Source organism: Acanthisitta chloris, unplaced genomic scaffold (assembly GCF_000695815.1).
Source record: "Acanthisitta chloris isolate BGI_N310 unplaced genomic scaffold, ASM69581v1 scaffold13037, whole genome shotgun sequence".
Taxonomy (NCBI): Eukaryota; Metazoa; Chordata; class Aves; order Passeriformes; family Acanthisittidae; genus Acanthisitta; species Acanthisitta chloris.
In genome coordinates, this window is record NW_008681023.1 from 7,590 (window position 1) to 26,068 (window position 18,479).

General features: G+C 37.9%; 1 protein-coding gene across 1 annotated transcript in view; it reads left to right on the plus strand.

Moving 5' to 3' along the window:
• LOC103805305 (thyroid adenoma-associated protein homolog) overlaps positions 1-18,479 on the plus strand; it is a gene marked incomplete at its 5' end in the record, with an annotated part of 126,108 nt that overhangs the window by 7,077 nt on the left and 100,552 nt on the right. Inside the window, one exon of the mRNA XM_009077947.1 lies at positions 17,079-17,168. Within this exon, the coding sequence (XP_009076195.1) occupies positions 17,079-17,168 (90 nt within the window). The remainder of the gene's footprint in view (positions 1-17,078; positions 17,169-18,479) is intronic.

The following is an 18,479-nucleotide window of genomic DNA, read 5'->3' on the forward strand; positions in this document are numbered from 1 at the left end:
AGCAGGGAATAGGAAGACACTTCTAAAGCCAGGTCACTGAGATACAGGTGGTATGAAAACAGGGACAGATTTGATTTCAAATTTTGGACTCCTGTCTCTACAGGAGGTACTCAGAAGGAGAGTGATGTAGACGTGCTTTGGTTACTTTGTAAAGCTTCTTCTTCAGAACCCCACTGATGTGTATGAGATGGGTTTGGTTTGGAAGAGATAGCTCTGTGTTTGGGTGGTTTGGCACCACGAGGTGTCACCGTTGCTGCACAGCTCCCTGCAGGCACATCCCTGGGGTGTAGCTGCACTTTGGCACTTCAGGAGCTCTGAACTTGTTTTGTTGAGGGTTTTGCTGGAACAGAATTAATATATTAAAAAGAAGTAATTTTTTCCCTTCACTTCTAAATCTGGCAGTTTATTTGAAAAGCACTGACACTTTTGCAACTTGCATCTATATGAGCTTGTGTGAAGGTCATCTGGGTTTGGGCTGCATGTTCTGTTTGTGTTAAGGGTCAGTCTGTCCAGAGACCAACCCTCTGATGCTGCTGTTAGGACACTGCATAGGTTTCTGGTTTGCCTGATTTTAGAATGGGGGTTTAAATTTGATTCTTCTGTGTCAGCAGTGTGTTACCTTATCGCTGGGTGATAACAGGCATCTGTCTAAAAAAGGATGGACTTTCTAACTGTTTTCTCAAGCAGAGTTCCTATGAAACTGCTAGAATTAGGGTGGTGGAGGTTTTGTGCAGACTTCCAGAAGAAGCTTTGCTGGAACATTAAGTTTTGATGCATCTTTTTAATTTTAGTATGGCCAAAAAAGTGATGAATTGGAAAATTAATACTTGAAAAATCACAACTGTGTGCAGCTCTTGCAAGTAGAAGAGATAGAACTTCTATGAAGACTGTTCACTGTGATCCATGTGACTAGACAGGTTGAGCTTTTTCTTTCTAGTGAAGAGAAAGAAACAGAGATGGGTTTTCTCTTTCTAAGAAAGACAGTGTCAAAGATTCTAATGCTGCTGCAAGAAAAGAAACTTTTCTCTTTCTAAGAAAGACTGTGTCAAAGATTCTAATGCTGCTGCAAGTGCGTGTTTGTGTCTAGATCTATATGTGTATGTGTGTGTATTTGGCTAAATGATACTCTGAAGATCATATAATTGACATTTCAAAAATGATCCCGTTAACCCTTACCTGTAGGGGGGTTAGTTTAGGTTTTGTATACTTGATTTGGGAATATAATTTTCTGAAATGGTATGATAATTTCAAGTCTACAAGACTTAGAATGAAATTCTATCCACATAGATACAGTGTAGTGAGGAAGAGTTGGAGAAGCCTTTCCAATGTGCCTACTGATATTTGGTTACAGAATGTGTGCTCTGCATAGATACATCACAGTGTGCTTTACAGAAATTAACCACCCCTTCTCTGAGCCCTTGTCAGCATAGGTATTTCTGTTAGTTTAGTCAGTCATTTCACACTTGCAGGATGCTCTGACTTGTATCCTAATGCGCCTGGCTACCATGGTATCAGCTGTGAGCTGCTGCCCACTCCCACTGCTGCTCAGCACTTGCTTCTGTGCTACAGGTGCTGAGATGCAGAGGGACCTGCCCTCTGACCAAGCAGTGGCTCTGGAGTGGGGGCTGCCATGGCCCCAGCCCCCAGTCACATCCTCCCACTGGCTGCTCTGGAATCACAGAAAGGTTTGGATTGGAAAGGACCTTAAAGACCATCTAGTTCCAACCTCCCTGCCATGGGCTAGGACACCTTTCACTAGAGCAGTTTGCTCAGAGCCCCAGCTCAGCCTGGCCTTGGACACTGCCAGTGATGGCGCAGCCACAGCTTTGCTGGGCAACCTGTTCCAGTGCCTTACTATCCTCAGAGTAAAGAATTTCTTCCTAACATCTAAGCTAAACCTGACCTCTCTCAGTTTAAAGCCATTACCCCTTGTCCTATCACTGTGTGGCCTTGTAAAAAGTGCCTCCCCAGCTTTCTTGTGGGCACCACTCTGAAGGACCTGTTGAAGATCCCAGTACTACACTAGGTTTAATGCAAATTGATCACATGAGACATTGGACAGCAGTGGCTTCTCTCATATTTTGATTAAATAGCCACTTCTGGTTTTCTTGTGAGTTTGCAATGTAGGTTTGTTCATTCCATGCACTTTTCAAGAAGCTGAGGTGTAGTGTCCTCTTAGTAGTTATGTTTATTTATTTCAGGTATTTCTTTTTACTGTTAGTGTTGCTACAGATTGCAAATCATCTAAAGTAAATGTTTGATGTTGATTGTAGACTCCTGTGTCACATGAAAAATTGGGATGTCTTGTGATGAAGAGATATATATATTGGGATAGTTAATTCAGACCTGCACATGAAAATCAAAATAAAGTTAGGTGAAATTAGTTTTGAAATGTAATTAAATTTCTCATCATAGAGGAATTCTCTTCTGACCAGATGAGTTACAGTAGTAATACTGATACTTTCACCTAAATTCTTACACAGACATACATATGTATGTGTCTATATATACACTATATATGTGCATATTTATAGTAGTGGAGTACAGACCAGTGGTTTGCAGTCCGGTGCTATGTACACACAAAACCACATACATATATATCAGACACCTTTTTGGCCTATAGTCCAATGCTAATTAAAGCCACTGTTGCTTCTTACTGGACTCATGTCACCAGTCATGTGATGAGACTCTTCTGGTCAAATACCTGGTATTTCTGGCTTTTATTTATTTTTCTTTCAAAGGATGAGCATATCAGGAGTTGCCTTTGAGGTAATTTGCCATTTGACTTAGGACAGGCTTCAGTCTTTAGAGTAATAAAAAAGAATCATCCTGGCTTATCTGAAAACAAAATTTTTTGAGTTGGAATATAAATGTTGCAAGGAACTCAGAAAGAGTAATCAATGGCCTCAGGTAAAGGCTGGGGTTAAAAGAAAGAATGGAGGGTGGGGTGAATTCCCTTTGCTTCTCACCTTGGTGTAGGAGGTTCCAGGAAGGAAAAGCTTAAACTCTTTGATTAAAACAGGTTTTCACGCAAGGCTGAAATGGTACAATGCAGCCTGATGATTTTTAAATTTCATAACTGAGGTATAAATGTATATACTTGCATTTGAGGAGGGGGGAAGCTCCTATGTAGTTATACTCTAGTGAAGGGAAAAGGCACATAGAGAAAAATACTGTGCTTTCAACTTAACACAGATTTTCTGTGGAGTAAATATTCATGCTGCTAGGGATTTGAGTATGACTGCTGCCATCTTCTCAGTGTTGGTTTAGCTATATTCGAAAAGAAACAACTTTAATTCTTTAATTGCCATCTACATAGGAGTATTTTAAGTATTTTCATTTATAGCTGTCAGTAAGTGTTGATGACTGTCAATAACTTCAAGCACTTGGAAAGGAGAAGCTTATATTTTTAATTACAATAAGATGAAAACCATGTAAATGTTAACAGGTTTTGAAGATGCACTGTTGGCTGTGAGGCAGTCAGCATGCACGAGTGCCCTCTGCTTTCCTCATTCTTATTGCAACTTCAGTGTTCAGCACTTCTCAGCACGGGGTTGCTTGCACATTTGCAGGTCACTGAGTAAAATCAAAGAATCAAATTAACTTTTAAAGACTTTTAAAGTCGATTTCTCGTAAACTGTATGCTTTTTGTTTAAGGTTTTGTATGAATAATATGGTATTTAAGGTTATAAATTATTTCATTTTACACTGTGAAGACTGCTCTAATGCAAACCTCTCTTTTCAGATTATCCCTAAATGAAATGAATCAGGTGTTCTCTTTTCCCTTAAGCTGCTCTAAAGTTGTAGCTTTTTTTTTTTCTATGTAGTACATAGAATACATCATAAGTACATGATTCCTGTTGAATATTCCACTCCTGGCAGACTAACACTTCCAGTATTTCTAACTTAGCAGCTGAAAAAATCTGTCTTATATCAACGATGTTTTGTCAGCCTTAACATCAACTTTGTTAGACATTTGCAGTGCATCATATTAGGCTCTGATAGGATTTCTGAGATGTGTCTGTGTTGCCCATGGAGGAGTGGCCTGCACTATTTTGGGATAAGCCAAAACAAACTTCGGTGGCACTGATGTGCTCAAGCTGCAATGGCACCTCAGTGTAGGAAAATCGGATAGCCCTTAGGTGAGTTTCACTAGATGTGATACTGAGATTGACTCTGGCCTGCAAACTTGGTGCTGACTTGGAGACATTCCCCTGGCAGAAGTCCTGTGTGCTAGCTGAGTTACAACTGCGTGCGAGAGGACGGTGACCGCAGCAATGGGTCCACAGGAAGGGCAGTGGTGAGGCAGCAGAGTGCTGAGCCTCTTGTGCTGGCTGCAGCAGGGAAATGCAAGTACAGCTGATTCACAAAACTGGCCTCTGAGCTCAGTACCTCTTGGACTGCATGCTGCAGAGGGAAGGGCTGGGATTGCTTTATCTTGGATCTTGTTAGTCATTCCCTAGTGGATTTTCTCTGGCAACCTTGGCCTGTTGCAGCTTTTCTGCTGAAATACTGTGTCAGTGATGGTGAGGTTTCATGAGATGACTGAGCCATTTAAATGCCTCTGGTCCTTTTCCTCTAGCTCCCTCTGTGTCACCTTTTGCAGCCTGTTCCCTCCATGCCGCCTTAGTTGTTCCGGTGAATGCTTGTGAAGTAGTTATTAAGGATTTGGTGCTTTGTGAGGGGGTTGTTTTTGTTAAGAAAAAAATCACTTCCCCTTCTGTCTGCCAAAAATAGGCCACATTTATTTTGTTCAGCTTTTTGTTTTTCATGTTCTGGCTGTCTTTTTTTTATTGACTTTGACAGATTTAGAAGACCTAATCTCAGGACTGTCTCAAGAAAACATGCAAAAGTTCAGGCTGACTCAGATAACTGTTACAGCTTTTACTGATTAATAGTTCAATAACAATATGCTTGTTCAAACATACTCTTGAACAGGCTTCCTAAGTGCCTGTATAATAGGAATAATGAGGATAAGGTGCCATTAACTTGTAAATGGAAGGTAACATTATGAAAGTTTTGTGCGGAAGCAGAAACAAAGTGAAAACAAGCTCTTAAAGAAATCTGTTTCCCTCTGTGTTACTACTTCAGTTACTCTGTTTGAAAAGTCTAATCTAAAACTATCTAAAATCCTCTGTAGCAGAAAATATGGACTATTCTCCTTGAGGCTGAGGATGCCCTCTTTAGGAACACAATGTGTGTCTGTATCTTTTAGATAAAATTCCAAAAATCTACAGAACCATTTTTACTTCAGGACTTTATCTTGTGTATACAGAGTCAGAAAAACAATAACCCATATAAATCCTGGTCAAATCTTGAGGGCCTAAAAACACACTTAAATCACTGGTGTGCAAATGTGTATCTGTGCTCTCCTGAACAGGGAGGATCTTCATAACATCCTGTCTTAAGTCAGTGCCAGACAATAGAAAGATGAACATGGTAAAGTCACATGAATGAAAGTTTACCCAGAGTGAAAGGTCCTAAAAATATATGTGATGGCCTGAGGTGACTTTAGTCCATTCATTTGTTTTAAATAAATTAGGAGTATAATGTTAATGTTTGTTCTACTGAGTGAGTAAAATGCATTCAGTGAAACAAAGATTACTGTAAACTAACCACAAGAGTAGATAATTTAGTTTCTGCTGCAGCGATAAAAGTTTTCATTAATATGAATAGATAAAATTATTCTGTTTTGATCCATGCATAATGTGCACATCACTTATTCATTACCTTCACTATACCAAGTAAGAGCAGTTACTCTTAACAGAATAATCCCAGACAGAGAGAAAGTGTGGGTTATTTAGAGGTAAAAATGACAATGCTAAGTTTGTGGCAAGGGGTTAAAGATGGTAGTTCAGACAGAGAGAAAGTGTGGGTTATTAAGAGGTAAAAATTACAATGCTAAATTTGTGGCAAGGGGTTAAAGATGGTAGTGTTATAGGCAGTGGTTGAACAGTGTTCTTGGAGGCTTTCTGGACATATATATGTATATCTTAATTTTACTTATCTTTGTGTGTATACACACGTTTGTGTGTAATACACGTGCACAGTTGTGCATATACATAGCTCAACCTTCTAAAGAAAATTGCAAAAAGTAATTATGCGTGAAACATATTTTAAACTATGTTTTATATATGGTTTTATATACATGCATATATACAGGTACATTTGTCTATGTCTATCAAAGTTGAGTGATGATTAGTATGTTGATATAGGTGCCAGGCTGTGTCTGTGTTGCTGGTTTTAATTCTTGTTCCCCTGGTTTTATTCTGAGCCCATTGTATATTTATTTCTCTTGCCTAGTATAGCAGCGAAAGGGCTTTTGAAAAAGGACTTCACAAGCTATTTTTAGGGAACTATGTGTTGCATAATTATTCCTCTAAGTCACTATTTTTCTGAAGTATTTGTTCTACTCAGGTGCTCCTTCCTTACCTGATTACACAAAGAGTGTAATAAATAACAAAACAAGAGGTATAAAGAAACTTGGACTTAAGAGATCAAAGCAAACTAGACTATGCAGTCCTTTGGAAATCTTGGCTAGCTCTCTTGTAAATAAAAGTGCTTCTAAAGCAGAAGGTATTTAACTACTGTATTTATACAGGCAGTGATTGGCAGTCCAGTTATTAACCTCATAAAACACAGCAACGTGAACTAGTAAGAATGTTTATTCTAGCACTTCTATCTGAAGGAAAATGAAAACCAAGATGTAGTGGCATATTCTTAGTTCCTTTTAAGTATTTATTTTAGGTCTATGTAGCATAAAAGAATGTTTTTTTCAAGTCAGTGATCTTAAACTATTTTGCTTACTGTTCTGGGATTGAAGTGTTTTCTAATTCCTAACAAAACAAATGTTAGATTTATTGAAGGTACAGAGTCACCACATCTTTATTAAAGGTGCAAACCCCACATCTTTGTAATGATTCTTCTTTCCCTTTCGTACTGTTTTTCATTTTGTGTGGGGCAAAAATGAAATCTGAATTGCTTTTTGTAACTGGTTTGATGAGGTTACAGAAAAGTTGTCCCTTTGTGTCACTGTATCATGTTAGGTCTAGAAAAACAAGTATGCAATAATTTTCTATATCCTTGCTCTTGGGCTTTTTAGCCAATGTATTACACCGGGGTTTTTTTACAGTTGTTTTTTCCAGGCTTCATTGTGGCTTTTCAGGCCTCCCACAAAATTACATGGCTGTTTTGTCTTTTATGGAAACTCTAAAATTCTCTTATGCATGTGAAATGTTTTTGTGAAGGAAGTTTGTCATGAGTCCTGAGACAGTATGTGATATCAGGAATTTAACTCTTTGGTATGTTCTTTAAATGAAAATTACCTGAAGCAAAATAAAATTTATGTATAATTTCTACTTCTGAAGGAACTTGCCTGTTTCTGTTGTCTCTGTCTCTTAGTAAAAGAATAGTGATGATTCTCTGGTGGTCATCCAGAGTGACTGCTAATCAAATTTTCATAAATATGTACTTTTTGTGACTTTAAAAAAAATGTAAGGGGTTATTTTTATTTCACTTCAAGCGAATATTTGAAATACTAGGTTACATTGTGGCAAAAATTCTACTTTGTGTAGCAATGAAGACTAAGTTACTAAGTTACTAAAAACCTGGTAAATATGAAGAATTTTGTTGTTATATAATTGTTTCTTTGTTTACTGTAATTGCAGTAGCTGGTGGTGACCAACAAATACTGGCAGAGAAGAAAAACATTGATCTGTTAAGTTTAAACCCATGGTAGCAGAGTGGGAAGTAGCTAAGCACAGCCATACAAACTGTGAAGGGATATCCTGATCATGTTTCCTTGATTCCCATTCAAATTATGACTGCTAGCAACACTACATCAGGTCAGCAGTGTTGTTAGATGAGTTAAAACCTCCAAGGATGGACATTTCACAACCACTCTGAGTAACACATTCCAATGCTTCATTCTCCTTGCCCAATTTAAAATTCCCAAGCTGTAATTTTGTGACTGTTGGTCCTTTCTGTACCATCTGCAACTACTGCAAGAAGATTAACTCTCTAGTCTTTGATTCCTTCAAGTGATTGTCAGCTGCTGTTAGATCTACCCTGGACCTCCTCTTTGCCAGACAGAACAGACCTGGCTTCTTCAGTTTCTTCCTACAGGGCATGTACTCTAGGCCTTGTCCATCTGAGCAGCTGTTTGCTGGGCCCTCTCCTGAGTGTTCTAATCTCTTCTGAACCTGGCAACTCCAAAATTGGTGGAGGATTCCATGTACAGCTACATTGCCTTGATCTGCTGCTGCATTCATTATAATGAACATAGTCCATTATGTGGTTTGCCCTGTTTGTAGTGAGCTTGGCATCCACTGTAACCCCTAATTTTTTTCCCATGGAACTATTGGTTTCTGAGCCAATTGACTTTCGGTACTGATGCTCAGGATTGTTCAGCCCTGATTCATTTTGCCCCGATTATTCATCAGGTGCAAGATTTTGTGTTGAACTGCATGAGGTTGCTGTTAACGAAAGCCTCAAGTTTCCCAAGGTCTGCCTAGACTGAAGTTCTGCTGTTTGGTGCTTCATCTTCTCCCCCTAATTCAGTGCTGTCTGCAGATCTGCACAGGGTTCTTTTTATCTTGTCAACCAGGTTGTTGGTAACAGTGTTGAGGAATGTAGGGGCTCCAGAACTGATCCGTGGAGTGTTCCACTGGTTACCAGCCAACAACCACTGAACCATTGATACCTGTTGGACCTGGTGGTCCAGCCCAAATGCTTAGTTTATCCGAGTTGTACTGTCTCAGTTTCCAAATGAGAAAGCTTAGCAACACTGAACCTGTTTGGTGAGGACAGCATTTTCTAGGCCTTTTAAACGTTGGGTTTTTTTCTTGAATAAAAATGTGGCTTAACTGCTTTCACTGCAAAATAAGAACACATTCCAAGAATTATTTTGAAATTTGAGAATTATTTTATCAATTGTCACAAATCTGGGTTTCATCTATTTGAATGCTCTCCGGACTCTTGGATTGTCTATGCATTTATGGGCAAGTCACTTTAGATTGGTTTCTCTATCATTTACTTGTTTTCATATGTGTGACTGAAACCTGGCAAGTGAAGCCTTTCAGCAGCATGTACACTCTCTTTCCAAACTCCAGTTATGGTGTTTGCCCTGGAATTGGAAGATCACCTCCTTGAGCTGGTGTAATGGGGTCATTTTAGGATAAATTTAAGATTCTGCTTCTCTTTTCTCAAGTGAAGTCTGCAATTCTTTTGGAGGTTTTTGTTTTTCAAGAAAGTGTGAGCCACAGGTTCATCCTTTCAGAATCACACTATAGACTTCAATTTTGTTTGAAAAGGAGCGAAATACAAGCAAGTTTTTAAGGGTGATGACTAGGTGCCTGGAACTTCTGAAAGGAAGTTCTAGAAATTTTACTATACTCGCTCATTGTGCATTTTGTTATCTGCTTGCATAACAGTCTTGGCCTGGTTGATGACATCAGGGGTGTGATTTGAAAATTGCTGACTGCTTATCTTTATATAATTCCTATCAGAAACTGTTCAGTTCCAATGAACTGCATGTGTTCAAGAAAGGGTTGAAATTTCCTTGAGGATCAGCATGTCACTGAATCACAGGAGCACATGGTAATAAAGGTCCTGCTTGTATATTGACTCAGTTCTTTGCATAAACAAGCTTGCTGTGCTGTTCCTTTTATAAACTGATCAAATCTCATCTTAAAAACCATTTGCTTTTCCCCACTATTTCTGCAGGAAGACTCCCTGAATGCCACTTTCCCAAGTAAAACTTCACCAGAAACTTGCTGCTTTGATAATTATCAATGTAACTGGCAATGTGTATTTATTCATGGCCATTTAATGTTCATTTGTTATTATGCCAGCATTGTCCTTTATTTTAAATAGTTCTTTTCCCTCCTGATGCTTTCCTTGAGGTATTTGAGGATGTCAGTCATATATCCTGTCTGTTAATTTTGCCAGGCAAAACAATGTGAGGTTTTTAAATCTCTGCTTGGCAAATCTCTGCTCAGCGTTTTTTTAAGTGTCTCTCTTAGCTGGAAGCTACCTGTGACTTATTCCAGCTTACATACTACCTGTTTTTGGAGAGTGACATTAATATTTCCTTGTCCATACTGGCTGTATCAGGGTTGATGTGTTACAGAACCACATTTGCCCTTTGCCTTTGTCCTCTTGAGGAGGGATCCAAGATACCAACTAATAGGCTTGGCTCATTTTGCTGTTTCCTCCTGATGAGCTCCAAAGTTGCAATACATTTTTTAATTAGTCCTTGTATATACAGTCTTCTTAGTTGCAGTTAATGTCATGTTGTTCTGGTATTTTGGTCCTCAGATTATCCAGTTTTGTATCATAGTGTTTGAATCTTCTCTCTCTACAGACAGTGCCTCATAACTTTTGTTTCATTGGTGGATTTTCATCTGCACACTCCTAACTCTATTGCTCTGTCTTCAAATATAATATTTGTCCCATCACTTGGGTGCACCAATAACGGACTTGAAACATGGGGGTTTTGGGTCTTTTTTGTAAGTCCTCTTCCTTCTCCAATTTACCCATTTTATCTAATATTATACCCTAATTGCAATGTGTCAGTATTTTATCATCACTCACAGAGATTACACTGGAGTTTAATCTGTTAAACCAAAACTGCGGTGTCACAGTGGACCTCCTGGTGACATTTCCTGACACTGTTGCAGGATGTTGTCTGCTTCCTGCTGTTCTCTGTCTCACAGAAAGCCCATGGGCTGTTCAGCTCTGAAGGAAGCATATGATCTTTTAGTTGGAAGCAGATTTGGGGTATAAAATTTGTACATTTCAGACATTTGATTTGTTGAGATAACATTCAGGAGACTCATGTGACTAGAACTGTTTTATTCCTTTGTCTAGAAATACTGTTAGCATTCTTAAAAAAGGTATGGGTTAGGTTGGCACAATCTGGTTTCTAACAGTTTTGCACATTGCACCTCATTCCATTTTATCTTATTTCCTTATCTGTAACTGTTCTTTTTCAAGTGTTTTTCCCCCCTAAATTTTGTATACGCTTGAGCCAGAATAAGGGTCTGTGGTTTTCTGAATCATTCTCCCTACCAGCACTTTTGACTAATTTAAAATGTTGAGTATTTTCTTCCTTAGTTGTGTAATATTATGTTGTGTTGCTGTTTTCTAAAGGCCAATATAAGAAACTGTCCTTTGAGTTGAATGTAGTAAATTCTCTCAGTTTTGCTTCCCCTGCAGTTAGGATATTTTCTGTTTTCTGTGCCTTTATTGCTGTTAGTCATCCTGTCATGACATGCAGCTGATTGTCATATTCTTCAGTGCTATTTAAGCAGAAAAAAAAAATCAGTGTAATTCATAAAGCATACATGAATCAGCTTTGGTCTTTACCATAACTTCAGCATAAATCAACATGTCATACTATTTTTTGTGGTCTTTTATGTATAGTTAAAACAAATTGAAAATGTTTTTTTCAAATTTATGCTTCTGAAATGTATCTTTGTTAATAGGGAAATAATCTTCATGTATTTTGAGACAGCATTTAACTACTTAACAAGTGATAAGGGTCAGAAAAAGAACATGAATGTTAAAATAGGCAACTAAAAGCTTACCTAGTTAAGTTAGCGTAGTTAAATTGTATTATGGGATTTTTTCATGGTTCAACAAGGTCAGAAGAAGCAAATATGTAAAATGTGTATTATCTTTATAAATCTGTCATTTGGAATGACGGTTTTGCCAAATTCTGTCCTGGTTTTCTAATTATTTCAGCAGCAATTATCCTTGCAGTGCAAGGAGTAAGTTGGATTCTATTTCTGCTCTTTAATGTAAAGGATCATCTGACCTATCATGGTTAATGATTTCAGTGTGAGGATTGGTATAACATAAGTAGATTTTACAGGAGATGATTGGAAAAGAACTGTAATTTCATTAAAACTATGTTCTTGGTCATGATCTCTCTAAGTGTGTCTTGTCTGTATTTTTTTCCACATTCCAGTTCTATTTTTTCTTTTAAAAGAAAATATTTTTTCCCTGTCAAATATCTGGCTGTGCAGTTGTTAGCTGACTTGAGATGTTAGCAATATTTATGTTCAAAAAGAGCACCAGAGATCCATGCTGCCCTCAGAAGATTAATTGTCTCTATGTCTCACCTATGCTCGACTTAATTATGAACATATTTACTGTAAATGTTCTTTAATATGTCCCTTACTAAAGGCAGCCTACAAGGTTATAAAGCTTCATCCTTCTGAAAAATAAATGAAAGAACAGAAGCAAGTAATCTTTGACACATCGCAGTAAAATGATACATATGCCCTGGTGTCACAGCAGAATTTTAATCTCCTGGAGTATTCTCTTAAATGTACAGCACAGCTTAAAAATGTACACTGCAACATCCATGGTTTTATTCTCAAATATATTTTTAAATGCAGTTAAATAATGCATAAAGATGGAATATTTATTTAGAAAGACACGAAGTATAGAAACATGTGTGCTGACCCTTGCATCGTGTAGCCTCAAGTTGCTACTGAGACAGATAACATGTAGAACAACCAGAGATGGGACAGTGTTTTCAGAGGCATTTATGAATTTGGTTCTGCAAGTTTGATGGTAATTACTATCTCTACAAGCAAAGCAGATGAAATGAAAACTTCTAAGTACATGATTTTTAGCTTAATTTAAGCCACTCTAGGTTCTACTCTGGAAAGTGATAAAGCCAAAGTTCTGGTGCTAAATGAATGGCAGAACTGCTGACAGTTGAGAGTATAATAAAGGCTTCTGGGTTAGGTTATTTCAGGAAAAAAGTAAATCTAATTTTTCCCTATTTCCTGAAGAAAGATTATTAACACTGTAAACTGTATGTCATGCTGAATGTAGACTTTTCATTGTTTTATAGATTTACAATCTGCTTTGAGTTGTCTTTTTAAAAAAAATTAATTTTACTCCTATCATTAGTTGTTTTTGTAAATTAGTTGTGATTCATTGTTGTCTTCCAAGGGCATACTGCTAGCAGTGAAATTCTGTCCTTCATATCATCACAGGCCTTCAGAGTACCTTTTTGCTGACTTATATGAACTCTATATTCTGTGAAAGACTTTTCTTCTCCCCACTTATGTTTGCTCCAGAGTCTGTTTAAGAGAGAATTTGACTTAAGGGCATACAGAGAATCGCTGGGAGTGGTGGGTGTCCCTTGATTCTGTATGGCATGGTATAGAAGATACTTCTGTGTCTGTTTTTTCTTAATGGAACATTAATAGAATGTGCTGCCCAGGGAGGTGGTGGATTCACCATCCCTGGAGGTTTTCAAGGTGAGACTGGATGTGGCACTTAGTGCCATGGTCTGGTAACCACGGTAGGGTTGGACTCAATGATCTTTGAGGTCTCTTCCAACCTGGTTGATTCTGTGATTCAGGTGGGAAACCTGAGAGAAAATGGAAAAGAAACTCATGTATGTCTTTCTGCATAAACACTCTTTATCAGTCTTTCTTCTTAGGGCTAGAATATGATCTCTAGCCATCAAAATTAAACCTTTTGTGAATGGGCTGTACTCTAGTCTCTTGCTTTAGTGCAGCATTGCTTTCATATGAAAAGCATTAACACTGTTAAACTGCAAAGTATCCAAGACATAAATATTGTATCTTCCTATTTATGTACTGCAGTATTCTGCATGTATACAGTTTTTACTAATTTCTTTTACGAGTGAATTTGGGAGAATACGAGTGCTCCCATTAGTTTCTCTCTCAGGCTTTCTGCATCGAGCTTCATTTTTTATGTGCTTGCATGACATTTTGCATTGGGCAGAGGGATTTTATTGTAAGCATCATCTGCCCACTGATAACTTTTCTGTTTCATTGCTGTACTTCCTATTTCAGTAAGTAACCTTCTACTAGTGCACTGTTTAGGTCTCAGTAATCACCCCTTTTGAAATTCTGGATTGTGAAATTGTGCTACTTTGAGTTACTAACAGAAAAGAAGAAAATGCTGTTACAGAGTCTGTGGTTGAACATACTGTCAAAGATGAGCTCTGAAGCAATATAAAAATAATTTCAGCTGGACATGGGAAAAAATGCTAGTATCTTAAGGGTCTTCTCAGTTACCTCTCTTAAAAACATGTTTTAGGGTGAGTAGATGTAAAATCTTGTGATCTGCAAAATGTTTGGTTTAAGAATTTAATTATGGTAGCTGTATTGCCAAAATTCTGTGTTTGAACTATGTCAGTGACTAATGGGAAGATAGTTATCTATATTTTTAATTTAAACCTGTAATTCCTTGTGAGATATATTTTAGAATAGGAGGAAAGTCTGTTTCATGAAAACTGTTAGCAGTGCCTTTTGGGTTGTTTTAGTCCACTTGATACATTCCTTTATAGGTATGTCGAGGATTTATCTTCTTTTAAAGACATGGATTGCTTATTAACTATGAAACCTAACTCACAAGATGTGTGTCTATGTACATGCATGAATCTGTTTATATCACTAACATGCATGACACATCTTAAAGTGTTGGTGTTCATTTTTCAAAGGAGTGTGTTTTTGGATGAAACGAATAGAAAAGATGTGGCTTAGTGTCATTAACATTTTTGTAAAGCAGAACCATTACATTTTTTGTTGTTCCAGTCTTGGTTATTGTACACAAAGATTTGTGTGTGCCTGATAATGTGTACATGTTTCCAGGAGCAAAAGGCATGGTCAGTAATCAAAAATGAAATGACTAAATACCTCTGTTTTGTTCTGCCTAGCTGTTTTGTTTTCTGCTTATTCCCAGTTGTCAGTAATCAAAAATGAAACGACTAAATACCTCTATTTTGTTCTGCCTGGCTGTTTTGTTTTCTGCTTATTCCCAGTTGCACATCTCCCTGCCTTCACATCCCCAGGTCGTGGAGTCACACTTAAATTGGTGCTTTGTATTTTTGAGAACACCTTTTCATTTGGCAGCAGTTCTGCTAATGTGTGGTCTTTCTTATTTCCTTTCTGAACTGGAGGCCCTAAAAAATCAACCCCTGTCTGCTTAGACAGTTGTGTCTCTTTTTTTGAAAGTGCCTGTGGCCCTCTTTTCTGCAGATACTGCTGATTAATGGTTTTGATTAGCCTGCCTTCTCCCCTCATGTAAGCTGTGGAGCAGTAAACCAAATGGGGGGTTATGTAAGTCACCCACTTCAATAGTTTTCTTTTCTTGTCAAAAAGATTCATGAAACTATGCTAATTACAAAGAATTTTGAGGCTTTTAAAGGATATTCAGTTCCATTATTTAATATTTATTCAAACGTGGTTACTGAATTTTTAATACACTAGAAATGGACCTGCTACAAGGACTTGTTCAGTGAGATGCTACTTGTATGTAGTCCTCTCTTAAACCTCGAAGCACTGGTTGTCCATTCCATAGGAAACCTAACCCCAATACTGCTTTTGCTTCATGCAGTCTGTGACACAAGAGATGGAGGTGTCACAGCATTTTTGGATGGAATTGTTTAAAAAATGATGGGTTCTTAATGTTTTGCATATGAAAACTCAGTAAGATGGGCTGTTCAACTTGATACACTTAGATCTCAGTTTGCTACACATGTGCAAAAAATGGAAGTTGTTGTGAAGAAGCTGTTAGAAGAAATTACATGGGTGTCTTCTGCTTAAATAACCAGTGATTATCAGTGTTGATGTCTTTAAACCACCCTCATTAGTGCTTCAGTTTTTATTAATTCACAGTTCAAATGCTTCCATCTCATGTTTTAACTGAAATCTTTTCTGTAGATACCACAGCTGCTGCAGAATCCTTGGACAGGCTTTTAGTTATAACAGTTCACTATATGGTGTAAATATATATTCACAGTATTGTTCTTGTGTGCCTAGAGAAAGTTTCCTGTACGTCTTTGAACATTTGTTTCCATCTCGCAATCTGATTTTGCTGTGTTTATTCTGTGGCCTGTGGCTAAGGCATGTTATGTTAGCTGAGTGCTGGAAGAAGCTGTGCTGATGCTTGCCATGTGCTCATTTACTCATGTGTGATTTTTCTTTTTTTTTTGGTCTGCTTATTTTTATGCACAGTCAGTCTTGCCATCTCATTGTGTTATTTTTCTAGACCAGGATCTATCTGCTTGTTGGAAGCCTTGCATTGGAAACATGCTAACATGTACTTATTTATCTTGTTTGATCATGTGGCTAGCAAACTCTGCAGTTGGCTGCTTTTTTCTAAAGGGATGGCCTTTCATTTATTTATTTTTAAAGGAAGTCTGTTTTATCTGCATAGCATATATGTCTAATTAGAATCTCCCCACTGAAACATCCATGTGGTTCTTGCTTAGATGATGCTAAATGATTTCCTATAAACCACGAAGCCACCTTTTATCTGCTCAAAAGATTATGAAACAAACAAATACATAAGATTTCTACTTATCTCATTTTAGCTTGGATGGATTTGCTGTCGCAGCTTGAACTATGCTGCCTTATTAATTCTGGCGAGGGATGAGTCGAATAGGTGTTTGTATATTGCTCTGTTTTGAATGTGGTTACTCCATCTACAGAAGCAAAAACATTGGCTTGGAAATGTCACCACTGCCATGTGCTGGAAGCAGCACGGTATAAAGAGGCCTAATGAAAGGTCAGACACTTCTGCCACTGCACATCACAAATCTTCTGTGAGTTACTATTCTGAGATGCTTTTTAGTGTCAGTAAAACATGAGCATCTGTTAGCACATGTCTATTAAGTATATTTTATTAGCTATTTAGTACATAAGCCATGCTAAAAGAAGTGTATTTTTCTCTCATTCAACCAGAACGTTGTTAACATGGTGCCAGAATTTAAGCTGTTGTATCTTTTCATTTTAGTGTGATTAAGGGGCTAAGATCCCCTTTTCTCAAAAAGGCCTGACCAGTTTAGTTGTCAGAGTGTTAGTGTGCGTACATACAGAGTGACTTGGCCTGTGTAAACTACACTGGATCATCATTTTTAATGAAAACCTTGTGCCTTCTTTGAAAGGAGTTTATCATGTGTGCATGGTTCTTCTTGCTTTCCAGCTTCACTGTAGCATCAGAAACCCAACAAGTAAACTGGTATTTTGAGTGCAACTAATTACTGCAGCATGCTGATTGTGACTCTTCATTTGTTTCTGCAGAATGACAGGAAGGGAGTTTTTTTCCCGGTTTCCAAGTCTTTATCCTTTCCTTCTCAAGCAGCTGGAGGTTGTAACCAGTGCTTTGAACAGGTAAGATGATGTCTGAGAAAACTTTGAAATATACAGTGCAATGAAAATGTTAAACTGAGTTGTGTCATATACACCCCAATGCTGTTGTAAACATCAGTGTTTCTTGAAATGATACAGTTCAGCTAGTCTTTTCCCTTTTAACTTTTGCACATTGCAGTAAGTCTCTGAAGATGGAACTACTGTTGAGTAATTAATAGTTGCTGTGTCTCTAGGATCAGATGTTACAGAACTTATATTTTTCAGGGAAACAGAAAGTGGGTGTTTGACTGTCTCATGTTTAATGATGAGGCTTCCTAGCATGTTTAAGTGGTACAGGGTCATAGGCCTCATGTAACCCTAAATGAACACTTTCCAGCCTGTGGCACACTGACTCTGGGGCAGGTCCTTGATCTCTTTTTAAGGACTCCACAAATGATGGCTGAGAGCACCAATTTGATCAATGTAGACAATACTGTTTGGGATGACGCTGTTGCCCTTAGGTTCATGAACTTTTAAAGTAAACCAGTGCTGGCTTTGTTGTTTCTTAAAATGCTGTGGTATAAACCATGGAAGCTGAACAGCTGATTTATGGGTGAGGTTCAGCTGTTTAATAGGCCTAAGGTGGATAGTTGGAAGCTGGAGTTTCAGCAGTTATTGCATGTTTTGCTGTCTCTGCTCTAAGTAAAGAGGGTGTGTATGTTCAGTGCAGTAGTCTGCTTTACCTGACATTTTGAAAGGTGACAGGGTCATCATTGCTAAATGTTGTCAAGTCTTGCAATTGGAAAAGATTGAAAGCTGCAGTCTGAAATGTTGGCCTTGAATGCTTTTTCAAAGTGGCTTAAGGCTTGTGTCTTATTATTAGCCATTAAATAAATCAAGAAGTGTTGATTTTAACTTGGATTTTGGATTGTTTTTACAACATGAAGAGTAGCCACTGGTTGTCAATGGCAAGAACTGTTCTTTAATAAAGCCTTCTATTTACTAAATACACATTTCCTTCCAAACTGATAAAAAAACATTTTTAAACTCACCTTTTTATAACTTAGCTCAGTTTCTCAGTTCATAGAGAAACATTATCTGTGCAGGTTTTTAATATTATTTAAAAATGAAGGCAGCTCACCATTATTGGGAATAAAGGAGGCTTGGCATAATGTAGGAAAGTGAAGGCAGCACAGCTTTAAGTGCCTTCATTACAGGGGTCCCCTGCAGGAGAACTGGATGCCATGTTTGATCCCAGCAGGGTTTGCTCTCTCTTGTAATGATCAGCCTAGCATACCTCCTGGAAACAGAAATGCAAGGGGCTGTTTTGTGGGGAAGAGGCTCAAGACTAAC